This window comes from Endocarpon pusillum, assembly GCF_000464535.1.
Source record: "Endocarpon pusillum Z07020 unplaced genomic scaffold scaffold2335, whole genome shotgun sequence".
Classification (NCBI taxonomy): domain Eukaryota; kingdom Fungi; phylum Ascomycota; class Eurotiomycetes; order Verrucariales; family Verrucariaceae; genus Endocarpon; species Endocarpon pusillum.
In genome coordinates, this window is record NW_006916175.1 from 71778 (window position 1) to 98758 (window position 26981).

The following is a 26981-nucleotide window of genomic DNA, read 5'->3' on the forward strand; positions in this document are numbered from 1 at the left end:
TGCGCATACTGTGACCAATCAATATCTCGATTGAGATCTCGCTACTAAAGGAGAGCCACATAACGCCGACCCACCTTATTCAGTACAGGCTCAGCCTTTGTGCGGCAAGCTACTCATTCAATCTTCACTGGGATTTAGGACCTTGCACTCAGGATCAACCACCAATATCGACAGATGAACGCAAGCGTGTACCAGCGTTGTGAGCTGTTCTGAAGATGGAGTTTGCGTGAAAGAAAACTTGATCGTGGTGGCTGTCGTATCATCAAATGCACCGCCAGCGAAACAGATGCAGTACCAATAGCTAAAGTGCAAAAGACGCGAGGTGACCGGCTCTACCTAGTCATTTAGTGTCATTGGCCGCCAGCTATCCTCTCCATGACTCCAAACGTCATTGTTGGAAGAGAGCGTAGTCCTGCCTGTCAACTCATGAGCAAACGAGCTTCACAGACCCTACCTCCAAATCCATAAGAAGCTCACATGTTCCACTTCGTGTATCACTATCCCCAGCCAGTATCAGCAAGGAATTCGAAAACACACCTGCTCTCTCCTTTCGATGAATCCGGCCCCACACTGCATCTCTTGGAATCCTTGGAATCCTTGCATGCCGAGCACGTACAATGTGCAACAGAAATACCATCCATTTTATAGCCTGTGGCCATAGACTCACCTACTATGACTACTGCTTCCGCTACCTCAGAGGGATGCGATGCGTTCTCCTCGAGAAGAGGATCGAAGTCGTGCCAGACTCGGAGGGACGGTGGGCTTGTCCTCGAGGCTGTGGCTATGGGAATGGGAGTGGGAGTGACTAGAGCTGAAGTTTTGCTGGCAGAAGGGTTGTATCATAAATGGGTCAGTAGCTCAGTGATGCGATGAGAACATGACAGCGGAAATGGGGTGGCTTCCGAGCGAGAGGCAGGGCGTGTGGGCAGTGGTAGTTAGGGATAGATGGATCGGGAAGTTGAGTGCTTCCAAACGTGGTGGCTTCAGACATACCATAAGGGACAAGATGAAGTGCTCGGAAAGAAAGCCGGAGTAGGGGAGACTTTTCTTCAGAAGTACTCAACCTAAACGACCATGAACGCCATCACAAACACCTCACCTCTGTGCACGATTTCCATGTACCCGATTTCCTTCCCCCACCAGGGCAACCTTTATTCAATCCACAGCGCACAACGCACAATCTCAAGCATAAGCAGCCCAGCCACCCCACAGCACTGCCAGATTCCTCTCATCCACCGCCTGCTGAATCAGCTCATTGACCGAAGCCTCCACACTGAGAGTTTTCCCCAGCTTCCTCGACACGACCGTCAAGGCGCGATCCGCCTCGCTGGGGTTATTGACCGCCTTCTTGTTCGCCAGGGCCGTCATGCCTTCGCCCGCCCCATCGTCTCTGCGCTCACCCTCCGGCGCTTTCGTCTTCTCCTGCATCCTCTTCAGCCGCAGCGGGCTGATGGACCACGAGTACAGCGGATCGTAACGCAGGACGTCGAGGATGGTCATGATGGAATACTGGTCCTGGCGTAGGGCTTCGAGGGTGAAGTTGCAGCAGCGGCGGAAGACGCCCTCGACGCCGGACAGACCCATCCCGTCTACGATGTCCCGCGTCAGGCGGAAGGGGACCACTTCCGGTACGGGCAGGACTCGGCCGGCTTCGAAAGCGACGCCCAGGTCAATATGCACGACTTCGCCCGTCTGTTCGTCGAGGAGGATGTTGTGCCCGTGGCGATCTCCCAGGCCGAGGACGTGGCCGAGGATGGATATTGCGGCTGTGGAGCGGGAATAGGCGAGGCGTTTGGCAAACCAGTCGTCTGGGTTGAGGAAGCGTTCGAAGAAGAAGTGGCGCAGGACCGGTTGGAAGTTGCTGCAGACGTTACGGAACACTTGGATGCGCGTGGATACGGATCTCGATTGCGCGTTGCCAACTTCTACGCGGCATTTGGTGGCTTTCCAGTCGTTGGGGAAGTATTTTTGATGGGCAGGGAGTGAGTAATCGTGGAGGGGGATGGTGTTGGAGACGAACTCGATGATGCCGGCATTCATGGTCAACGGCAGGACTTTGTAGGTTCGGATGCCGAGTTGGCGCTGGCGGGTCTCGCGATGATCTCTGAGGAGATTGGACACCTGCTCGAAAACCTGCTCCATAATGCTATCCTGGCGGAGGTCGTCATTGCCGCCTTTGAGCAGTGCTTTCATGCGGCTGCCATCCGAGGCAAGGATAGTGATCACCTTGGGAACGGAGACGCCCCCGGCAACAGTGAAATCGGGCTCAAACTGTTTGAGAACCGGGACGGAGCCATAATCACAGTCTGGGCGTATAGGGATCTTCAGAGTTGGTGGCGGGATCTTGGTAGTCAGGTTCAGGATTTCTTGGACCAATTTCTGACCTGACGGGATCTCCGCGAGTGGTACTTTGGAACCAGATTTGTGCTCCTTGGTATCTGGCAAGTGGTCGAGAGCAAATCTGATGAACGAGATGTTAGAATTGTGGATAGCCACCCAGATGTTGCTGGCAGGTCCTTTTCGGAGCTCCTCGGAGAGTCGATTTGCAGCAGCATGTCGAGAGAGCGCGAGGTCATCCTTCCCACCCTTGGACTTGCTGCTTGCAAATATCTGATACATGCCATGGAATGGATGGTCTGTGCATATTCGAAGCAGCAGATGGAACAAGTGTTCTTGAAACTCATCGAGGCTATCGAGCAGACGAGAAGAAAGTTGGTTCATCAGAGGAACAAACTTTCGACTTGCCACTTCAGGAAGATACTTCCCAACAGCCACATCTTTAGCTGGATTGCCCGAGTTGTCAAGCCACATGGCGCAGAAACGCAGGACGTCATTTACAAAGTCGTCACAAGCTCGAAGTGATAGAAGATAGTTCTCCAGAGACTGCTGCAGAAGGCTTTCCCTCGTACGCTTTAGTCGCTGATATTCGGCGTCATCGAGCCTATACCATTGTTTTGCTTTGACGTAGTGGACTGTCAATTGCTCCTTCTGCTTACCCTGGGCCTTGTCTACCATTCTCTCAAGGTCTTTTACCTCGGCCTCCTTCTGTTCTCGGATTTTCTGGACTCGAGAGAACTCGTCCAGCCCGTCTGCACTTTGTAATTGTTGATCGCAGAAAAAGGCGAATTCATGATAGACTCTTCCAGCCTCCCTGCCCTCTCCTTTACCTCTGAGATCTTTAATGGCGGGCAAGAGGTAATTGGTAATGATCTCATCAGGCCGTTCCAGTCGAGCGTCTGCAATGCGATGACCCTAGAAAAAAAAATTAGTGTGCAAGCATAAGGTATCGAATACGCCTACCATGTCTGCCAGCAAAGCTGGGCGGCTCACAATGATAGCCTGTTTGCTGCCTTCAGAATTACCTTTCAACTGCTTCAGCATTTGTATAGCCGCCATCATATCACCTTGGTCCCAAAGCACTCCAGCGAAATCGTGCAAGGCTACATCGCCAATTGCAAGGCCAAGGGTAGCACTCTCATTCACTAGAATGGAGAGATACATTGCTCGATTGAGTGCAGGCTGCAGAGCCGCGTGACTTCGAGCTAGCTTCAATGAATGGCGAATGCACTTTACCTCAAAGATGTGACAGTCAACCGGATCGAGACGCATCGTAGCTGCCAGATAGTTCTGCTTTTTGACAGTCGAGAAAAAAGCTTCACGACCAGCAAGTATGAGAGAAATATTACCAAAACTGTAGAATATGATCGGTCAATTCATTCGGAAGTCCCAGGAAGGGAGAAGAAACAAAGGAGAAGAGAAAGGGGAAGGCTCACTTCTCGGTTTCGTGCCACTCTTCTCTCTTTTCAAGCTTCTGCCAATATGCTGCCAGCTCATCCGAACCCCTCAAACAAAGTGCCTCTTTGATTTCAGTGAGGGCTGCCAGCGCAGACATCGACTGACGTAAATCGTTGCCGGTGTTGTGGTCTTGTGCAATACTTTTGCCCAAGGTGAGTAAAGCAGCATCCAGTCTCCTTGGAATCTCCGTGAAATTGAGTGAGATATTGGCGGTACGGAGAACCTGAAAGAGGACTGTAGAAGGGTTAGCCGCGGTTGATGAAGCGGGTAGTTCCCACTGATGCAGGTTTAAAGCAGTTTCTGACACATTCTGCATGGCAACACTTCGCTGGCCAACATCGGGACTCAGCTGAGTCTGGACAGCACGAGCAACACCATTCATATTTGCGGAGACTAAAGCTCTGAGAAGTCCAGAATGGTCATCATTGTCATGCACTTTGATGTCTGAATCAAACAAAGCGCTCTGAAAAGAGAGATTCTTGAAATCGTCCCCTTCGTGGCTGAGCTTGCGGATTATTGAACTTAATGAAGCTTCTTCCTGCATGCCATAAAAAAAGTCTGGATCATCTAAGTTCTGGTATATCTGGCGCATGAGATCAGGCGACTCATTAGCTTTGGCTGATAAAGATCGTCGCGACGTTCTACTCGACTGACTAGCGTGCTGAGATGCGTGCAATTCGAGCAACAGGAGCGCAGATTTGTAAAGTGCGCAGGAAGTCGCTGCTGATGCCGCTGTGGCAAGATCAATGTCTAGCCACGAACTCCGATCCGCGATTGTCGTCTCCCTTCGCAATGGCTGACAACGGAGATATAACAGCGTGGTTAAAACCAATCGGCGTTGGTTGGCCACTGACGGTGAATTGTTCAGAAGTACATCCAAGAAGGCTTGAGAAACAAGTTGACGATGAGGCCTGCGATGTCTGTTGTCTGCGGCTAGGACGGCATGCACGACGAATGGCATGACGCGGATAGCTAGACTGGGTATTTGGGACAAGATAGGTGGTAGAGCACCGAGTAGACAATCTTGTTCAACTGCGGAAATCAGTGATACCATAAACTGCGACGCCCAGTTCGCCAGTGAGATAGCGGTGTTCAATGTTGCATGCTCATCTGTTGTGAATGTGTCCATTTTGGATTTTTTCATGTCGGGAAGAGGGGACGGATGCCAGTTGAGGGCTCGTATCAACCCAAGGTCGAAGCAATCTTCATAATCATCGAGAGTCGCCTGCTGTGCGGCGTGTGTTATCACCTGCTGTAGAGTCTTCTCCGCTAGACTCGCCGCTGTATAATCATCGCTACGGAGAAGATTGATAAGTCGGTCAACAACAAGAGACCTGGATATTCTAGACGATGCGCTGCCAAATGTCGATGAATCAAACAGCTCTTGAGGTTGCTCCCTCGTTAACGTGGAGTCGACTTTCCCGTTCGCAGCATATGCGCGGCCTAGAGCTTCGGCACACCAGGTCCAGAATTCATCGGCCACGTCAATCTCTCCAAACAAACCGTAAAGGACCTTCGCATGCCGTATAGCTACTGAATCTTGCCCTAAGATGTCTTCTTCGGGCTTTGCTGGCCGGGTGAATCGTTTACATAGAATGCGTACAGCCCTTTCGAAAGCTGTGGGGCTGAGCATCTTTCGCCCTGAAGTACGGGCCTCGAATAACTGCAAGAGTAGGTTACCCTCCGCGCTATCCTTGTCTGCACGACCAGGAGGTCGCACGTCACCCGCATAAGTGATGATCGTCTTGAATACATTGGCATCGTCGGCTGCATGAGTCTTGTCCGGAAAACTGGATAGGAACTGTACAAACCACTTGTGAAAGGACTGTGTGATGGAAAGAGTGGACAAATAGTGGGACTCCTGTGTTGTACTGTCTTGTGGAGAGCTCAAGAACACAGAGAGCGATAAAATTGTCGTTAAACCAGTTTCACAAAGGAACGACAGGTTGCGGCGTAGATAATCGCGACCTTCGTCAAGGAGGTACCAGAATATGCCCAGAGCATCTTCTGCACAATAAAACTTGGTGAGATAAGGTTGTAGAGATTGTAACAACATTTCCATTGCGTAACCTTCCAATGCTTCCTGACCTGCTAAAGCAACAAGTATTCGGATCTTACGAAGCATGGAGCATGCGTGAAGTGATCCAAGTGCGGGAATTACCGCGTCAAACAGATTTCTGCAGACATGAACTACAAGCGGCGCAGTCCACATTTTTGATAGGTCTTTACCAACACGCTGGCACAGGAACTCGAGCTCGTCAAGAAGGTATTTTGCGCGAAACGACGGTTGCTGCCCAGGCGGCAGAATTATTTTTGAGGCGCTTAGCCGATACATTGACTGCAGCCTCGTGAGTGCCTGTCCGAGTTCCGAGCGTTTTGTCAGGGCGCGCTCCATTTCGTGCTCATCGCTCAAAGTCATGAATAAGTTAGCGACAATTTGAGGGAATGAAAGGGACACAAGACGGAGATATTTGTCCGTGCCAAGTTGTTTTCGAACCTGTGACTCGGTGCTTTTTGAAGCATTATCCTTCGAAGGAGGCATGCTGATATCCCTAGCGACACTGTAAGCTTCGGCTCTAGGAAACGAAGCTTCGAGCATCGTGTCAAAAGGAGCTTGCATGATTTCTGAAAGCCTGCTGGCAAGATCTTTATTTGCTCGCATGACGATCTGGCCAACGGCCTCGTCCTGCACATCTGTGATCAGCTCGGTAAGGGTCTGAAAACCATATATCGAGAAAGGTATAGACTCAAGGCTTTCTGTCTCTAACCACGTGTAGAGTAACTGGGGGGCGAAGAGATCGAACAGAGCTCGCGGAGATTCAAGTCCGAGAGTCGACGAAATCTTGTGCAGACAACCTTGTGCGTAAGGAACAGAAAGAGGGATATGAGCAGAAGTCTCAAACAGGTGATATACGGACGGTCGGAGAAGAGTGGCCCAACGGGCAGCTAACTCCGCAAGTACATACAAGCGCAGAGCAATACCGTCAAGGTCTGTAGAGTCATTAGGAAGACCTTCGACAACATCATGGAGAATTGCAGTATGTTCAGTCAGTATGAATCGTTCGAAAATGTGTGAGATGTTCTTCGCCACGTGGAACTTGACAATATTGTTGCCGCTCCGCAGGATCTCAAAAAGACTTGTGCGGCTCGACGGTAAAGATGCGTTGTTGTAGGTCAAATTCAGATTCAGCACTCTCTGGAGAAGTTTTGCCAAACAGATCAGGACTCTGGTCGATGCAAGACCTTTCCCAAGTGGGACGCTGATGAACCATCTGTACATGTCAGACGCAACGTCGTGAAGTTCGTCGCCTCCCTCGTTCACCCACAGCTCAGCAATTACAGTCAGTACTTCGAGACAAAGACACAACGAAGCTTCACAGCGCTCAAATTCGTATTGTTGAATGCAGGCTTCAGCGATCTTTTTAAGCAATCGACAAGCATCAGAGTTGGACAAACTGGATGACTCTAAAAACATCATTAATGAAGAACGCGACGTGAGCAAGTCTTCGGGTTTAAGATCGATGATAATATCGAGGACTTCGGGTAAAGCATCCCCTTCGGAGAGACTTGCTGCTTCAACGGCAGCAAGATTGATACGTAGCTGCAGCATCATATCACGTTGGAAGTAGTGGCGTTCCGTTGCGAATGGCAAATCTTTCCGGTTTACATAGGGAAGAATTTGATCGGAGGTGGCTTGACTGCTGTGTGACGCAAATGAATCTGCAATATCAACAATGTTTAGGTCGTCTTTCTCGCATCCCTCAGCTGTCTCTGTAGTGTGACGAAGCTGAATCAAGAGCGGTAGTAACATGAATGAGAGACTTTCCAACACCGGATCTCCAACCGTCAGATCTTTAGTGTATCGGATTGCCGTAACCGCAGCAGCTGCAACACCAGCATTGACTGATCCAACGTCCTCCGAGCGCTGGATGAAGCTACTGAGAAGAGCCCACGCTTGATGAACGCTATGCTTGAGCTCTTTGCAAGTGTGACTTCGTTCAATGCCTAGGAGCCTGGGCAGAACTGCGCCAACAATAATGAGTGACACCATAATCTGAACAATATCCGCACTAACATTAGAAGCCCGTTCTTTCGCCAGAGCGATCCAAGCTTCTCGGAAGTTTTGGAGCTTCACGAGTAGCATTTCCAAGACTCCACGATCGTTGGTCGTGTCACGAGCTGCTCGGTTTTTTTCATTGAATTCATAAGCATCAGAAGAAGTCTTGACCTTCGCTCTCTGTAGAACCTGCCCTCCGATAAGATACTCGGACAAGCCGGCATTTCGGGATAGTTCGAAAGCAACTGTGAAAACAGAGCTAGAGACCACTTGCCTGTCTACACAATGAAAATGAACTTCAACATTCGTACAAAGCAGAAGCAGCTCTAGAACAGCCCTTGGAGTAGCATGAAGCGCGATTTGTTTCGAAGTGGCGCGATCGATATTAGGTGCTGCGAACCAGTCAATAAGAGAATAGATTCAAGGACACCGGCACAAACTCAAGGTGTAGTAAGTAGAAAGCCAGTTTGTAAAACGAGCGATAGTCTGTTGTGGCGCCAGTTGCCCCCCTGCTGATTGATACTCGATTATAGTATACCAGAGTGACAGCGCGGCGTCAGATATTCCTACGGGACCATTAAGGCCATCAGAGAACACAGTTGTGTCTATTAGAGTTGATGTATCGGTGTACTGGAGGAGATTTGATCTAAGGATAGAATTCAAGAGATGAGCTGCAGGTCGAGACACGTTCGGATTCGACAGGTTACGAGCAGCCAGATGCCAGATCTGAAGCCATTGTGCTTTCATTTCTGGCTTCAATGCAGACTGCAGTGAAAGGACGCTATGATTCACAGTTAGTGGAACATCTTGCCAGATGGAGGGATATCAAAACTCGCCTGGATATTGCAATCATAGTCCAAGCGGCAGTAGTCGGGTCTTCGTCCAGAATCTGATTGGTAAATTGGACGAGGAAGTTTAGAAACTTGTCAGCTACCGCTATACAGTCATTTAGCAAAAAGGAAACGGTCTGTAAAGCACGAATCTTTGTCAAGGTGGAAGCCATTAGAGATTGGTGGAAGACGTCGTCTACACCACTCGTCAGCTTACGGCGTTTACTGGGGGTATCATCTGTTCTGCTTTTCTGCAGAACTCGAGAAAGCTGATCCACAGTGAGCGTAAGGAAGGAGATCAATCCGACAGTGGCCCAATTGAACGTGCCTCTTGTTTGTTCTGCACGTACGCGAAACTTCTCCAGGTGCATCACTTGCTGTGTTTCGTCCTCGGAAAAAAGTATCTCATCGAGCTGCAGAAGATCTCTTTCGTTCCTGCGGCTGTATTCAGCAGATATCACCTCTAACAAATTGTTCAGAGAAGAATAGACGTTTTCGTTCGGTTTTGTGTTCGGTACGGCTTTGATGATGTCGCTGCTCAGCACGAGCGTGATAAGCATCTCGTCACGGAGTAAAATGTTCTTAGATGACCAGAACCTGCGAATTATAGGGATTGTTTCAAGACAGATCGTTTGCGCCAGTTTGGTGTCCTCCGTAATGATCCTCGCCATGACATTATTCATACAGCTAAAGGCAATTTGCTGTAATGAGCCGCCTGCAGACGCTGAGTCGAGAAAGTTTATCACAGATTCCGAAATGGCAGCTGCTCTTAACAAGATTGGTGCGTTTGTGGCCGCAGTCAGGCGGTCAAGGCAAAACAACAGGTCTTCTACCGGCCTGCCGGACTCATACCGGGCTGTATGAGAAACACTGCTCTGGCTGACTCTAAACGATGTGACCCGACCATTTCTAGAATGTTGACTTAACATGCTGACATTAGGTCCAGAAGAGGGACTATTATCCTCCGAGGCAAAGTGTGAGATTCCGTGGAGGAGGAAGTCCGTGAGGGTGCGCCATTTTTTATCCCGGAGATGCTCCACATGCGCTGCGTGATTCAAGACGGCTCTAAGAATTTTGAAATAGTCATCCCCGAGAGGGTCACAGTAGGAGTCTGGGGTGACAGGAAGCGTCTCGACGACATTGTCGATAACCGCATTTGCTGTCTTCGAGGTGATCTTGCGGACACCAATATCTACCGCCAGCCGAAACACATGTGCACAATCTCTTAGCCGATTTGCCGCATTGGAAGACTTAGAGGACTTGGAAGAGCTTATGTATGCTGAACGCTCAATGCGAATCGATTGAAAAAGAGCTTCATAGATTTGATGAAAACCCTCATCGCCAAGCCAGTCTCTGCAGGTGATGATGTTAAGGCATGATGGGAGCAATTGACCGTCATAGCTTACATTCGTGAGGTGCCTTTGTTCTGCTGGAGAACGAACTTGAGTTCTGCTCAACGGTAATTAATTTCATCCGTCAGAGCACAATGAGTAGCTAATTGCTCACCATCAAGAGCCTCTTTCCGAGCACTGGATCTGGTATCGCTCAATCTCCCTGCAATGATTTGAGCTGCGAACACCTGATAGGGGCTCGCTACTCACTAACAACGTCTTCAATATTAGCCTCCCCCATCCTTCAACTGGCCTGACACTGCGTTGCATCTAGGCATCCCTTGCGATAGTGCATGAATTTGCCCAAGAAGGGTTTGTGAACGTCAAGATCGCAATTTGCCCATGAACTCAAAATCTATTTGCTGTATCTGCTTCCTCCATAGTGTTTTCCATTCACATAGTATCCCAGCAGGGATGAGTACTAAAAGTTTTGAAGTGCTCCCCTGCCAAGAAATGTTGATTTACTGAGTCATGGTACCATACGGGTATTTTTCTTAACTAATCCATCTACCGCGGTAACCCATGATTGTTGCTCATGAATGTCGACGCGACTGACACGGCGGCTACCCCAAGATGGAGAGTCTTGAGAGATTGCAAGGTCTGTACCAAGATCTCGTTGCATTCTCCGAGACCAGACTTGCCAACATTGAAAGGCTATGGCTCGAATTGGAGGCCTCGATTGAGGACTTTCGGCAACTGCTGGACAAACCGCTGAAGAGCAATGCAAGCCGCGAGTCACTTATGACAGGTATAAAGACAGTATTTCAAGCTTAGTCTCCAACTGACATGGGATCTTGGCAGGCAAACTCAAGATCAACGACGAAGAATACGCAATAAACGAGGCCTTCCAGCAGACAGCTCTACAAATTGCAGATGCTCTAGATATCGATGAGTTGGAGGCAGCAAAACTTCTTCTGGAGGTGCAAGCAGAGAGCCAGCTACAAGGTCAAGCATCTGTCCTTGTTGTAATCACAAATTATCACACTCGACGCGAGTTGCTGGTACACGGTTTGAGACTCGTCCTCCGTGAGTCTCAAGAACATGACGACGACGGCGGGCAGCAGAGTCGGATGCAGGATGTTGTGCTGCATATTCTCGATATCAAGGACGGGCCTCCAACCAACGGTTCTGCGTACACGCGGAAATGTATCAGTGCGATGAACGATATTGAAAACTGGCAAATCCGGGTTACTGAACAAGCACAAAAGGCCACAGTATTAGGCTCTTCCCAAGGTCCGGAAGTTCTCGCCATCCTGGATTCGCAAAGATCCAGTCTGTCTAAGCAGCACGAAGGGCTGGGAAGTTGTCTGTGCTACCTGTTCAAGGGAAATTATACTATCGGCGAAGACTTGCGCAAACTCCACGAAGTCCCAAAACGTTTCGATCGAATAGATGTGGGCCTAATCCATTACCTTCCTGCTTTCTATGCGGCTTTTGTACAATATGGCTCGGTAGAGCGAGCGTCGACTTTTGAGGAAGCGCAATCTCTGAACAAAGCTATCATAGCCGGTGATTTAAGATCTGTTCATGCGTCATTGCAGCCTTTCCAAGCTGTTCTCTGGCTCTGGTGGGTCTGTGAGTATAGCAGTTGGCACCGCGAAAGTGGAATTAAAGCTGCTCAAAGGTCCTTGGATCACGAAGTAGAAGAACGAGCTGATCTGGCGAGAGCCGCTTTGAACGATGGAGCTCTTCATCTTCTACTCTCTATTTGCACAAGCATGACCAACGATGAGTGGCACCATCCTGCGAGGCAGGAACTCGTTACACTTTTGCTAAGTGATGGTAACTACTCAGCTCTTGAGGGCGAATTGGCCTCTACGGTCTTCCAGAATATATTCATGGAGTGCCTTGAGTCCTTCTCCGAGTCCTGGATTGCAAACATGCCTGACAGTATTCGACAGTTGAAGAATGATGAGGACGACAGGAGGCTACAGCACATCACGGCAATGCAGGAGGGTATTGGTCCACATCTGCAACGGGATTTCGATGTCCCCTTGCATCTTGAATGCTTCCTTGTCTTGATATCGTTCGCGTTCGAGCATCGAACGGAAGCAGCGGAAGCATTTTGGGCAGACCCCGACGGCCATCTATTTGGTTTTCTGCATTGGGCTTCAAAACGGCAAACCGTGCCAAGAGCAAGTGCGTTCTGTGAGATGCTCTGCTCCATATCGGAGGGCCAGGACTGTGCAGCGTATGGACATCGGTTCCTCCTGGATGAATCTGCTTCGTCCGGAAGATCGAGAAAGTCACCGTCCATGAACTACGCACAAATGTTCGCCGAGTTGGAGCTCTATGCGTCTAAGGTCAACGAGAGGTCAAGCTCCGCCCAAAGCGTCCCCAACCTTCGCAAAATCCTACCAACAGATATGAATGAGCTTGAAAGCCCAGTCATGCTCTCCTGTTATTTGCGTCTGATATCACATATGTGCAGGCAATCATCAGAAGCCAGGCGTTTCATACTTGACCATCCCTCCTTCAACCTCGTGCAGACTGTGCTGATTCTGTGCTCTGGGCCAGTACCTAGCTATCTGCGAGCGAGCATTTTCAGTACTCTTCAGTCCATCTTGGTCGCAAGATCTACTGCGGAAGGACACTGGCTATGGTCCATTCTTGACCAGTGGGCAGCCAATGGCGTCTCCGCTCTGACATCGAATCACGCAAAGTCCTCTCCGAGTATGACCTCACCTACACAATCACTGCGTCGGACTTTGGAGGCAATCGCCACATCATTCGATCAGTACAGCGCCTTCACGGTGCTTCTTCGTATACTCATAGCACCATCTGTTGACCAGGCCCTTCAGAATCCTCTCCCATTTCCAGACGATCTGGGTGCAACATATCGAATGCCAGGCATCGAACCATACGTTGACTTTGTTTGCGGCACACTGTTCGCGAAGAAGTTGCTTGACTTACCAGATGAGGCGCAGATCAAGGTCTTTCGTTTCAACTGCCTTGATTTTATAGCAGCGTGCCTTGAAACTTTCAGGGAGAGTCTTGTGACTACAGCCAATCAATCCCGTCTCATGAATGGAGCTGATGGTTTTGTGGTTGATTATGCTCAACGCCATCCGTTCTCCCGAGTGATGGAATGGTTGTTCAACGAAGAGGTCGTCCGGGGTCTTACTGGTGCTATGCATCTGCATTTCGATGGGATCGAATCGTTGCCACCTGATTCGATTGAGATTATAAGTCTCCAGCGCTGCTTGGATATTTTCAACATGGCATTCGACCTGCAACCCACGTATCTTGAGATTGTGAGACCGTTGGTGAGGAAAAGCGGTCGTTATACGCCTGTGGTAGCCTCGGCGATCTCTTCACTTGAAGATATTATTGCAGGTCATCCTAATATCGTATCGGAGGTTGCACAATATGCAGGAACCAGTCATGACCAAATTGTGCTCAGATCACTAGCCCTCTTAGAGAAACTCTCCTGCTCTACAAAGCTAAACGCTCCAGTTGTCACAACAAGCGGTAAAATGAGCAAATCAAGAAAGATCGTTGACATGCTCGGCAACGAGGACAATTCTGATCTAGTGTCAATGGCGCTTGCAGCCAGGATGCAAGTTGACGTGCGCGAGCTTGAGAACGGGTCTGACTCAACCGGCTATACCATCAAAGATGGTGTGCTCGAGTTTCTGAATACCTGTCTGGCTACACAATCAGAGCTTCCTGGTGTTGCACATCTCTTCCTTGGGTTTACTCGGGTTGGTGATTCCTTGGTCATTCGACCCGGTAGTCCCATGGATGATGGTCGTTCCCTGTGCAACGCAATAATAGACATTGCTGAGAACTTCCCTGATGGCGAAGATAACACGTTCGTAGCCTGGCTGATTCATATAAAAACGTCAGCACTTCAAATTCTGCGTCAGCTTTGGACCTCGCCATTATCTTCTGCCGTGCTGGTAACGGAACTTCGCAGAATTCATTTCTTGCCGTCCCAATTTGCCAAGCAGACTTTGATATCGCCGAATACGCCATGGAATGGTCGTTTTCTCTCCGATCCAGCATTCTGGCTCGAAGACTCAGCAGATGCATTAGCAGAGTTTTTGGGATATCGAAACTTCTTATATGACTATGCAGTTACTGAAACGAGGGCGGCGATGCACACGAAGTCTACGCACCTGAGAGCTCAGATACTTCTGACCCTGCAAGGTACTTCTGTAGATCCCATTTCTGGAACAACGATAGCTCATGCTTCCATATTCGATTTGTTTGACTTCACAAACATCGATATAGGGCGCCAACCGGACTTGCCAGAATTACGCGCGCTTACATTGCCAGATCTGTCGTCTTGTATCACTGCCTCTACGGACGAATCCACAGTTGTTTACGATTTGCAAGCTGTAGACGACCTTGTCCAGCTATCATTCACACCGTCATCACAAGAAGGCCAAGCCAGATCGTCCAATGAAGAGGAGCAGATGAAGGTGGAAGCTGCAATCCTGCTTGATTTTGTGAAAGCATCAAATCAATGGACCCTTGTCCGTATGGCGAGAAGGCAGGCATTGCGGATGTGGGTCGAAGTAGTCATCGTCACCGTTCAATGTTGGCCAACAGACTCGGCGGCTCAAATACAATTTGCCCTCAACGCAATGCAACTGATCACCCCCAAACTTGATACCTACCTGATTGATGAACCCGAGGAGACTAGCGAGCTGCTCCGTCTTGCAGATGTACTGGTCGCATCAATAGCAAGTACTCCGTCATCAAGCATGCACGGACGAATGAGCACAGTCGCTATCGACAGGCAGCTGCAGGTGTTTCGAATTTGCGTTGGCAGTATTTCTGCGCCAGGCAAAACACCGACGCTTCGTGGATTGTTTTATGGCATCTGCGCACAATACCTGAATCAAGTCAAGACACTATCAAAAAACGACAGTAAAGCCCGTCGTTATTGTGCGGATTGCATTAAAGCAGCAGGTGTGCCGTTGATCAACACGCTCTCCGATGATGCAGAAAATGGACAAGATAACTGTCGTCTCCCTGCACTAGTACTGCTGGCTCTTTTCACGGATCTTACGAGGCAAGAAAAGTCAGCTTTCGTGGTTGACACCCTTGTCAATATCAACATGCTGGAAGTTCTTCTCGACGGTGTCAAGCTGATTGCTGAAGATCTTCTAGAAGCGGATATCAAAGGTTTCTCTTCATCAACTCATTTTTAGAAATTACCCTATATACTGACCTTCATATAGACCGCGCATCCGTGATCAAGGTACTGCAAGCAAAATTGGCGTTGCTTTTGGAGATCTCAAGGAGTCGCAATGGTGCTGGACAGCTCCTCGACGCGGGCCTGCTGCAGGCAATTAGGGACTCAAGGCTGTGCCAGGCCGATCCTGACCTCGGATTTGGTAGGGAATGCCCACCAAGACTGATTCCGGGTCGAATCAGCTAACCACCACAGATGTTGACACTTCTATGGCACTACAAATCTACTATGAATTGCTGTCTTCCGTGCTCCGTCTGCTGGTCTCGGTCTTCTTGAGCCGAGGGCCACAGAACCAGCAAAGTCAGTATCAGATGCGGAACTTCCTGACTGAAAATCGACTGAACATGGTCGGTGCATTCAAACGGTACCGAGGGATAGGTGGGGAAGTTGCTCCAGGCTCCCGTGCCGTCTTGGAGAACGTGGTAAAGTCGTACGTTGCGCTGATGTCGATGGCGGATTTCATCCAGGTGAGGCTCCCTGGACTATCTCAAGCACCATATTCTAACGAAGAGGCAGTTCGAGGAGTCCGATCATGACAAGGGCCCCGTCCGACACGGCTTCTCGTGAAGTCGGTCACATGTTGGCAGGATGAAGCTGGGTGCTTGTTCGAGCTTTAGCACGCCCAGCAGGCATCTGTCAGCTGGGCAGTTGGCTACTCAGTAGTAGCAAGCAAAGAATAACCAAGATCAGCACGAGTCTAAAGGATTAGCGAGTTTCCAAAAGTAGCGAGACGTATAGTACATCGAGAAATGAACACCTTTCCCTTGCAGCAAATGTAGAGCACATGAGGACACGATCTGTATCTAGTCCGTAGCTGGTACTGTCAATGTTTTGCTGTCTAGTTGACTCCCTGAAGCTCCGTTCTCCTATGTCCGGCATGCATTATCTCCGAACAACTCACATCATCCATTCTCTAGACTTCGTGTTCCATCTGTTTTCTCGCTCCCCATCTCCTATCGAGTCCTGTGCATTATACCTTTCTCCTCCCTCGTTTGCCTCTCCCCCAAGGTCCCTTATGCCGATCGATGCAGCCTTCGAGAAAGCCTGTCAAAAGGCGAAAGCTCACAGATAATCGCCATAGCGACACCCACCGTCAAAAATCACTTTCGGATCTATTCCGGCACCAGAACTGCCACGCCGACCATCCTGAGAACGACTCAAGGTCTACTGTGGCTAATCAAGCGTTGTTGAGTCAACCTGATCAACAGCAAAAGCTATCCCCACCCTCGAGCAGTTCTCTGGAGATGTACAACTTCCCGACAACAAAGCCTCATATGAATGGAGTCATTGATCTGACAGGTTCTCCTCCATCTTCATCGTCTTACCCCAGGAAGGCATCTCTCAGTGCTTCTTCCCGACCGACCGCCTTCACGCCTCATCATGGAGCAAAGAGACTGGTAGTGAAGAATCTTCGCACGACTCCCAAGACGGACCCTGAGCAATACTTCCAGAATGTCTGGGACCAGTTGGATACAGCTCTAGCCACAATTTTTGGCGACCAGAATGCGAAGAAGTCACTAGAAGAACTCTATAAGGGGGCGGAGAATCTCTGTCGGCAAGGAAAGTCGCCCGACCTGTACACACGTCTGCGGGCAAGATGCGAGAGTCATCTGGCCGGCAAGATAAGGGAAGGTCTGGCGGGGAAAGCATTACAGCTGTCAAATGTCGACCTCCTATCAAGCTACTTGGAGGCCTGGAGCACATGGAGTGGTAGATTGGTTACTATACGGTCCATATTCTTTTATTTGGATCAGACCTATCTTCTGCGCAACCCGGAGAATCCAGGGATCATCGAAATGGGATACATCTTATTTAAAACTCGCGTCTTCCAGGACGAGAATCTCAAGGGCAAGATCATGCAAGGCGTCCTCGAAGTGATCGATTTGGACAGAAAATCAAGAGGAGATGAAAGATCATCAATACTACTCAAGAAGTCGATAGCAATGTTTCACGACCTGGGAATTTATTTCAGCGACTTTGAACCCAGCTTCAGCAAACTGTCTGAGACATTCTTTGACAAGTGGGCAGCCGAGAAGACTGGTAATGGCGATCTTTCAAGCTATGCCAACGACAGCCATGCACTGCTTGCGCGTGAAATGACGCGCTGTGATCTTTATAGCTTCGATCGCAGTACACGAGCGGGTCTGGCGCAGCAATTCGATCATTTGGTGGTGGAGATGCACCATGACTTCTTAGTTGACGAAGACTCAGTGCTAAAGCTGCTTGAAGACAACGATGCCACTTCCTTGGAGCGTGTGTATTATCTACTGGAACGCATCCAAAAAGGTAATGACCTAGGGCCTGTATTTGATCAATACATACGTGAAGAGGGTTGCGCCATCGTCTTTGACGAGAAGAGAGAGTCGGAGATGGTGGTACGACTGCTTGACTTTAAGAAGAAGCTTGACCACTTCCACAGATATTCGTTTCATGGCAATGAAACCATTGGGAACGGTCTTCACAAGTCGTTCGAATACTTCATCAACAAGACCAAAAAGACACAGGCTAATTGGGATACTGATAATGCAAAACCGGGAGAGATGATTGCCAAACATGTGGATCAGCTGTTGAAAGGCGGTGTGAAGGCGATTCCCAAGTTGGCTCCAGCCACAAAGGACACACTGGGGCCTGTGGAAGATGACTACGATGACGAGAAAGGAGTTGATGAAGATGCTGAGATCAATCACCATCTCTCCTTGGCACTCGACCTGTTTCGTTTTGTGCACGGAAAAGCGGTCTTTGAGGCCTTCTACAAGAAAGATCTGGCTCGTCGGCTCTTGATGGGCCGTTCAGCGTCGAACGATGCTGAACGGAACATGCTTGGTCGTCTGAAGACCGAGTGCGGTGCCGGTTTCACGCACAACCTAGAATCCATGTTCAAAGATATGGACCTAGCTCGAGACGAAATGGTCTCCTACAACCAGCTCCAAAACGACCGGGGCACCAAAGGATCGGGCCCCGATCTCACCGTGAATGTGCTCTCATCCGCAGCCTGGCCATCCTACCCCGACGTCTCCGTCACCATTCCCCCAGCAATCTCCAAGCTGATCTCAAACTTCGAATCCTACTACCACCAAAAACACAGCGGGCGCAAACTCCACTGGAAACACGCCCTGGCCCACTGCCAACTGAAAGCCTACTACCCGAAAGGCATCCGCAAAGAAATCGTCGTCTCTGGCTTCCAAGCCATCGTCCTCCTCCTCTTCAACGACCTCGCCGAAAACGCCACCCTCTCCTACACAGACATCCAATCCGCAACCTCCCTCCCCACCGCCGAACTCGACCGAACCCTCCAATCCCTCGCCTGCGCCAAATACCGCGTCCTAACCAAACACCCCAAGGGCCGCGACGTCAATCCGACCGACACCTTCTCCTACAACGCGCACTTCACCGACGCCAAGACGCGCATCAAGATCAATCAGATCCAGCTGAAGGAGACCAAGGAGGAGAACCGCGAGACCCATGTGCGCGTCGCGGCGGATCGCCACTACGAGACCCAGGCCGCCATCGTGCGCATCATGAAGAGCCGCAAGACAATCGCCCATGCCGAGCTGGTGGCCGAGGTCATCAAGGCGACCAGGAGTCGCGGCGTCCTCGAGCCGCAGGATATCAAGAAGAATATCGATAAGTATGGTCCTTCCTTGTCTACTTTCTTGTTCTTGCTCTTTTCGCCCCCCCTGTCCCTTCTATTTTATTTTTTCCATCTGCGGGTTCGCTGCTTGGGGGGATGAGGAGATTTTTATTTTTTTATTTTTTATTTCGGCTGACTCGTGCCTGTGTGACTCTGCTTAGGTTGATGGAGAAGGATTATATGGAGAGGACGGAGGGGAATAATTATGCCTACGTGGCTTGAGTGCGAGGGGAGACGGGGGCTGAAGGAAAGGTCGTGCCGTTTGGGCTTGGGGCTCTGGAGAACTGTAGGAAGATAGACAGGAGGACATGGGATAATGAGACATGACATGCATAGGCATTGTGATGGTGGCCATCTGTAGTTCTTGTTGTTGTAGCCTTGATGGCATCACCATCGCATGTCAGGATTTGCTGCCGCCCTCCATTCATACCCTGCGTACAAGCAGGCTTTTTCTGTCTTCATACATTGCCATTGACACACCAGAACAGAGACAAACTCGTACTATTCCAACTATCCTATCGATAGTGGGCACCAGGCATTCCGCCTCCTCCTCCTCCTCCACCCTCCCGACCATCTCCCCTCTGCCCGCTAGCAAGCATCTCCATCACATGCCTCGGCAACATCCCATTCCCACCTTCACCGAACGGTTGACCAGCCGGTCCTACCACCACGCCCCTAACACCGCTACCAAGCGGGGGCATATTCGGGAAGCCAGGAGGAGGACCCGGCGGAGGAGCACCCATGAAACCCGGTGGCGGCGGTACCGTGCCAAGCGGCCATCCCGGTCCGAACCCGTCTCCAGTGTATTTGCGCTGACGCTGCTGCGGTGGAAATTGCTGATGAGGAGGTGGCTGCATGAGCGGAGGACCGGGAGCGTATGCGGAGTTCATGGCGCGAGCGACTGGGTTCTGCCAACCTGGTAGGGGTGCGGGAATGTGCTCGAAGCCGGGTGGGCGTTGCATCCCGGGAGGGAGGGTCGGAGCACGCGGTTGGGTGGTACCGGAGTCTGCGTTAGCCATCGCTTGCTGATTTACTTGACGGAGGTTGTTGAAGAAGGGCTCGTCGAAGAAGGCTGGGGTGAGACCATTGGTGGGCCGGCGCTGCTGACTTTCTCTTCTTGGTAGTGGTGCTGCTTGATCGGGCCTGTGCATTTGGGAGATAGCTGGGTCATCGAAGAAGGTTGGAGGATTGTTGTTTGTTCTGTCCACAGGCAGCTGCCGCGAGATACTCCCCGGTAATGGCAATGACTCTGTGGTTGACCTTGAAGCTTCGGGCTTGGGAACTTGGGAGGGCTCCGAATCTTGTGCAATCCTAGATTGTTGCATCAATCGCAATAAAAGATCAGCATCTCGGTTTGGCGTTGGCTCCCTTGGAACACGCGGTTGCGTCTCGTTAGGTTTCGGCGAGAGCAGTTCGCTCTTCCCTGTAGATACTCGATCTTCGGGGAGGATTCCTTGCGCCTTTGCTTGATTTCGTTCATCAAGAATATCTGCAAGAATCGATTGTTGTTCTTCTGGAGCTCTCTGAGGTCGCTCGGGGTTAGCTGTATGCTTCGAAGGCTTCGGACCAGCGCCTGACTGTGGCGTGTTGTTGCTACTGCGACCTGCGAGCATCTGTAAAACTCTCTGGAAATGCTCTTGGTCCGCTTTGTTGGCATCTACAGGAGCTGCAGCAACTTCAGGGGTCGGCATCATAGATGTTCGTGTCATCTCCGCTGAGTTCGTGAGAGAAGCATCCTTTAGACCATCCTCAGGTTGCGGGCTGAACAAAGCAGCAAATCTTGGCTTTCTGTGTGCCTTCACCTCTGCCGGCTTCTGCTCGCTAGAAGTCTTTCTTTCGCCGTAGGAGGCAAAGAACTTGTCCATCCCTGACTCAACGTCCGCAATTTCAGGAAATGCAGGCATCGGTGGTGGCTCTGGCTTCTTGATCTCTGGTTGCGGTATCATCTCCTGCCTTTCAGGTATCTTGTCGCGCCCTTCTGCCGCAGCCTTCATGCCCTCTTTCCAACGCTGGAACTCTTCTTGCGTATGAGCTGGCCTAGGCTCGTTTGAGCCTGTCGCGTCCATCCATTCCGGATCTTGCTCTGCTTTTGAAGGCCGATCCCACTCTGACCCCCGTCCCGACCCTTTTTCCCGACGCCATTCGTTTTGTTTGCTCAAGGCTTTCGTGGCTTCATCGGCTCCCTCTTGGACTTTATCACCCCTAAACCATGGCTGCTCAAATCTACCGCGACCTTCGCGTCGTCCAGCATCTCGAGACAGACGTTTCGTGTCAGCCCCTCCCTCAGAGTCTTTGTCTTTGGATTGTTTTTCCCATCGGGGTCTGTCTCTATCACCATTTCTCCTTGAGCCTCGATCTCCCTCCTCTTGGTCGTAGTGGCGTTGCTGTCTGCTGCTTTGCCAGTCTTCGCGATCATCTCTAGCCTGCCGTCTGTTATTGGCTCCATTATATTTACCTTCTTTCTTCTCGCCATCGACAATGTCACGATCTCTTGGAAGCCGCTCATGAAACGAGAAGCGTTTGGTAGAAGCAGGTATTTCTTCAGATGTGTCGGCGCCGGAGGATCTGGGGGCATTTCGAGAATTTGCAGAAGCGAAGGCGGTCTTCGGTGGGCCTAGAATGATATCCTCAGGAGCTGCTCGACTCATTCAGTAGCAGGTCAAGCAGCATGGCATCCTCATGATCTTACCTGTGCTTGATCTCTTAGTGATATGATGACTATCAATGAGACTAGGCCTCCTTTGTGACTGCTCACTCTGATTTGTGTGATCATCTAAGCGTCCACGAGATGGAGCGAGGCCTCTTTGCTTCTGCTCTTGGGGCGCACTAAAGACTCGGTCAGTACAGCACTGGGAAGGGATATTGCAGGTTGGCATACCCCATCCACTCCTCGAGTGGCGGAAAGTCTTCTGGCTTGCATACTAAGGGAGAGGCACGAAGTCGCAGGAGTTGCTCTACCGTGTAACACAAAAGCATGACAGAAGATTATGCTGGATATTCAAGGTTTGGAAAACGTAGCTGTTGGGAGGTGGAACGGTGTCTGAATCAGAGAGCGTCGTTCACTTCTTCTTCTTCTTCTTCTTCTTCTGCTGCTGCAACCGGGCGCATGTACAGAGACAAGACAAAGAACAGCCGCACGGAATGCCCTTGAGACTATCGAGCATTCATAAGATGATCAGGAGTCTTGCTTCGCGTGAAGCTTTGCGTCGTCTCGCCCTTGTCGGCTATCTTGTATTGGTAGAGCAGGTTTCGCAGTGTTATAGCTGAATCTGAGCCTGTTACTCACTAAATACGGCAACCGATCTTTAGCAGCTCAATGTTGTACGTGAATGATTGTGTACCCGAAGCAGTTCCTCATGCAGATCTACTTTGAGTGTTCGCGATTGGCAGGGTACTCCAAAAGAGCTCCAGATTCATTGAGGGGTCACCTGTCGGTATCCGTGTTACAGTTGTTACATGGAATATGTCAAGTCCAGGCCTCGAATGGAGGGTGTTAGTGTATGCTGATTTCGTGGCCTGGTCACCCCGATTGCCTACTCTGCAAGTATATAACAATCATATTCGGTCCTTATCTCTGGGTGTCTATGATACATCCATGAATGGAGTAACTAAGTTAGCGGGAAGTTTCCATGCCTGTGCGACTGAGGAATCAACACAATCGCCAAGCTGCTGTCCAAGCTCTTTGATGATTTCCCTACTACTAGTAGTATCTTTGCCATCTGCCTGTTCAACGACAAACCAGTTTTCGATTCCTAATCGAGTGATCAGGGTCAACCCACCGCCCAGCTTTATGCAGCGATGGATAAGCTCTAGTGTCTGCTTGCGATGTGTATCTGAGCACGATTTTGACCCACAGAATGCGAGAACACGTTCGAAAATTTTGCTTCTACGATACACTTCCATATCCTGCTTCGCTCGTCAGTTTTGAAGCTATAGTTAACGAGAGAATGCTGTTCAGACCTGGTCATCGCGCAGACCGCGGAGTAGGAGATTTAAAAGCCAAGTTGTCTCGGGAAGGTGGCCATTATCATCTTCTGGTTCGCATAAGAGGATTTTTTCGGTCCAGTAGGTGGCAAATTTAGACAGATTCCAAGCTGGTCCCTTTTGTAAGAGCTTGTTGATTTTTCCGTACATAAAATGTGAAGGCAAGCTCAAAATCTCCACAGCTTCAGCCGCAAACTCGGTGAAGATAGAAGCGAATGGAGTTGACAATCCAGCTAATTTAGCTGTCTCTGCGAATTCCCCCATCAAGACGAACAGAGGCCCCTTTTCTGAATAGCTAGACAGCTGCAAAATTGGTCAGTGGGCTCGGGCAACCTCAGGTAGTACTGCGCACCTCAATCTGCTTGATCACTCCCTGCAGGGTCATGAATCCTTGCCTGCGGGTCTCCTCGACACCCGAAGAAAGAGTTCGGCAGAGTTGCCCCAGTCGACCGTTCGCAACAACCTCTTCTATGTCTTCGCGGTTCAGGCGTTCTAGTCCTTCCATGGATTCCAATCTGCTGGGTAGGGGCTCGAAGGTTACCATAGGGGCGACGCGTGCAGTAGAAGCTCCATTATCCGATAAGGTATCAGAAACATCGGCGGCCTCTCCTATCAACTCAGGCTGCAGTTCAACAACCCTCTCCTTCGTCATCATTTGGTAAGCTTTCGTGAGGATTTTCCTTAGCGCTCTATCCTTTGCTGAACCCAGTATCTGACTGTGAATCTGCTGCATCACATCACGGTCCTCACCAGCATGTATGAGAAGGGCGAGCAGTCGAGAAATCCACTCTGCGATGTTCTTCTGATCATCTAAGTCCTCATTTTCAGTCACAAACGGCCACTGCTCTAGGACACAGAATGGCAGCAAACATATTGCAGAACCGCTACCTTTCATTTCTGCTGCTAAGTCTTCGTAGTGAACAGGCTGTCGTGCGATACGACAGGCGCAATTGTCAAAGAACAAGAATGTTTTATGACTCGCCCTCCAGTCTTGACCTGCAGTCAAGCTGATCATAAGCGAGTCAAAAGTTTTCATATCACGAACCAAACCATCCTCTGTTGCTATCCTCCCTAACAGATGTTTGATTGACGATATCGCATGGATTGAGTGATCGTCTGCTTGGAGAACAGCTTCTAGAATCGAGATGAAAGCGGAGTAGCGTAGAGAGTCTACATCTCGTCAATGCAACTCAAGAACTTAGGGTCACGGCTAACCTGGCTGTTGCCACCATCTTGTATCCGGCGACATCTGAGCTATCTTGAGGAGATACTCTAGCTCAGAGAATCGAGAAGACCTTAGAGACTGGTCATGAACATCATCCGCGACCCTCTTGATAGCGTCAATCAAAATCATAGACGTGTCAAATTTCTCAAGCAGAACTAGATGTGGTAGGACTTGATAGTAATTTGCAAGTAATTCGATAATACAGCCGCGCAACTGTTCGTCCGATTTTGAAGTCCTTTGAAAAGTAGATACGACATCCTTGGCCAACGGACATCTCCGACTGAAAGCCGACAACAAGTCTGATGCAGATTGCTTCCATGCCGCGATATGGATCGAGGCAGCGTGATAGATTTGTAAAACTCTTCTCAGCTTCTGAAAAGCTACCGTCACAGCTCGAACAGCGAACAATGTTATGACCTCATGATTCAGGTTCAGAGATCGTGTAGTGTTCGTACGATCCAGGGGTCTTGGGAGTATACTTTCAACTACTACAGAGGAGGGTGGTGGTGAGGAAGGATAGATATCTTGCGAGCCACAATATGCTGGCACAGGGAGCTGAATGACAGAGAACAGAAACGCAGATTGTCCAAGCCATTCAGATGTGTCTTTCGGTTCCGCAATAAAATTGCTCTTCTTCGAGAAATAATCAGCAACAAGCTCAGGGGCGGCACGAAATATATCTAGCAGTAGTGAAGCTTGAAGCTTGTCCCGCTCGGGTCTCAGAGACAGGATGAAGGTGGAGAGTACTCCATTCCTAACAGCAAACCTATCCTTGTGATTAGAACCGGGAAACGGAGCGACAGTCACATCAATCTTGTCCGGATCTGTTGCGATCGCCAGATTCCTATCAGGATTGCTCCCTAGAGGATACCACCCGTTCTGGGGGAGTAGGATACCAAGTTCTTGCTGTGTGCAGACAAGTCGAAGCAAGACGTCGACTTGCTCGCGAACGCTTCTACCAGGGGCCTTCTCGTTAACGGCGTCTTGGACGGAGTATAGATTGGCCAGCGAGGACAAGTTCGAACTATTAAAGAGACGGCTCTTGATGCCCCTTGTCAAAGTAGGTGATCTAACAATCTCGTTCTCCAGGACGTTCAAAGTATCGCAAATGATGTCTGCTGGGTCATTTCTCAGACCTTGGAGACAAGACCGCAGAATCTTTCCTTGGGCAATTATATCCGCTTTGGCGCTGGCGCTCTGAAACTTCAGATTTGCGAGAAGATAGCCCTGTGCGATATGTCGAAGCGTTGGCTTCTGTCGCGCATCTTCGGTTCCATCATGATGCAGACTACGCTGATCCAAGAATACTTCTAGTCGCCTAAAGGTTGTGTCTTGCTTGGAGTGAAGCAAAGTGGCAACTTCGCCGCCATCAAAGCTAACAATTTCTGTTAGCAATCGCAAGCATGGAGAGATGAGATGTTCCTTGGTTTTCGTTGCAGTGAGACCACGATCGATTAATCGTCGATATTTGGCTTCCAACAAAAAACATTTGCACAAAGACAACCCAATGGCTCGAAATTGAAGGTGGCTTGAAATAGTGTTGATGTAGAGTGCTAGAACTGATGGCAACGAGGAAAGCATTGACTCGTTATTGGTCTCCAGTGCAGAGAACCATATGGAGAAGATATCTGGGAAGATCTTGACTTGCTGGTTTGACGGGACCTGTTCCTCAGAGTAGATTTTAAGGATTTGTAGCTTTTTGGCTCTGTCTTCATTGTGTTCGGATGTTCGTATTGCATTGAGAAACTCTTCAAATTGTTTCACAGCAATCTTCATGTCTGACTGCGAGCTTTGCTCAGTAGTTAGCAAGTGATGCAAGTCGCTTGCCGACAGTATTGGATGGGCTGGATCATCTTTATTGAGTCTTCGTCTTTTGGTCTTGGTGCGAGCCTCTACGACGTCGTCCATGATTGTGAGCTAGATGTGTCGGTCACAGTCAAGGGAGCCGTCTCGGCAGTAAATTGAGCGAATACGGCGGTTGAGGTCCAAGGATTGTTACGATAGAAAATCTGATTCTGGAGATTGATTTTGGAAATTCTTGGCACCACCTTCACTGTACTTCTAGTACTAGTTAGTACTAGACCATAATATTTGGGTAACTTGGTAGAATTAGTTTGGTACAACGGGGACAGCCGAGGCCGAATGCGCAGGCTGGGAAGTATCACAGCATTGATGTTACTAGGTACTCCTATCAACCGGGAATACAGCAACTCTGGAGTCAACAAGGTGCTTTGTAATAATCCTGGGAGGGCGGCTTGATCACGTTCGTGCGATCGATCAATGAATTTTTGTCGGCGGCGTAAGCATCTCCTCTGCATAGTGATAGGTAATACGATGAAATCACCTGCTCTACAGAGAGTCTAATCTTGCTTTCTACCCACAATGCTTAGACAAGAGCAAATATTGCACGGGGCAATGTCCTTCAGCAAGTCAACGACCTTGTGATATTGACTTAGGCAGGTTTTTTGTCCGAGAACAGGCGCTTGATGATTGAAGAGATACAACAACGGTGTCAGACCGCTTCATAAACGAATACTCCTTCCAATAAGAGTTGTGTGCCAGCGGTATGTCATCTACTTAGACGATTGCATCAGGCTTTGAACAAACGCGAGACCTCGACTTCAAACTGAGCAGTACGGCAATCTGCTCAACACTATTCCATACAAAAGGACGATCCTTGCAGGCACATACTTTAGAATATAGACTCTTCAAAGAAAATTGACGGTTCCACGAGGCATTTGACCGCAAGATCATTCACACAGTGATCCTTGTGAAGGCAAAAAAAGGGGGAAGATCCGCTAAGTCCAAAGGTTTATCAAAGTCCAGCATACATTTGGGAGGGGCCACAATCATAAGCACCAG

General features: G+C 49.6%; 4 protein-coding genes across 4 annotated transcripts; 2 read left to right on the plus strand and 2 right to left on the minus strand.

Moving 5' to 3' along the window:
- Positions 1-1182: 1182 nt before the first annotated feature.
- Positions 1183-10314, minus strand: EPUS_07488 (uncharacterized protein; the record flags this gene model as incomplete). The annotated part of the gene is made up of 8 exons (XM_007803483.1): positions 1183-3252; positions 3301-3691; positions 3774-8244; positions 8293-8617; positions 8685-10035; positions 10089-10131; positions 10189-10236; positions 10284-10314. 8 exons carry the CDS (start codon positions 10312-10314, stop codon positions 1183-1185), a joined length of 8730 nt encoding a protein of 2909 aa, XP_007801674.1.
- Positions 10315-10646: 332 nt separating this feature from the next.
- EPUS_07489 (uncharacterized protein) lies at positions 10647-15846 on the plus strand (the record flags this gene model as incomplete). Its single annotated transcript, XM_007803484.1, has 5 exons — positions 10647-10821; positions 10875-15209; positions 15266-15421; positions 15475-15746; positions 15796-15846. The coding sequence occupies 5 exons, from the start codon at positions 10647-10649 to the stop codon at positions 15844-15846; spliced, it is 4989 nt and encodes a 1662-aa protein (XP_007801675.1).
- A 458-nt stretch (positions 15847-16304) lies between these two features.
- On the plus strand, positions 16305-19132 carry EPUS_07490 (uncharacterized protein; the record flags this gene model as incomplete). The annotated part of the gene is made up of 2 exons (XM_007803485.1): positions 16305-18907; positions 19072-19132. 2 exons carry the CDS (start codon positions 16305-16307, stop codon positions 19130-19132), a joined length of 2664 nt encoding a protein of 887 aa, XP_007801676.1.
- Positions 19133-19425: 293 nt separating this feature from the next.
- On the minus strand, positions 19426-26027 carry EPUS_07491 (uncharacterized protein; the record flags this gene model as incomplete). The annotated part of the gene is made up of 6 exons (XM_007803486.1): positions 19426-21545; positions 21600-21736; positions 22650-22816; positions 22871-23197; positions 23247-24064; positions 24110-26027. 6 exons carry the CDS (start codon positions 26025-26027, stop codon positions 19426-19428), a joined length of 5487 nt encoding a protein of 1828 aa, XP_007801677.1.
- Positions 26028-26981: the final 954 nt, after the last annotated feature.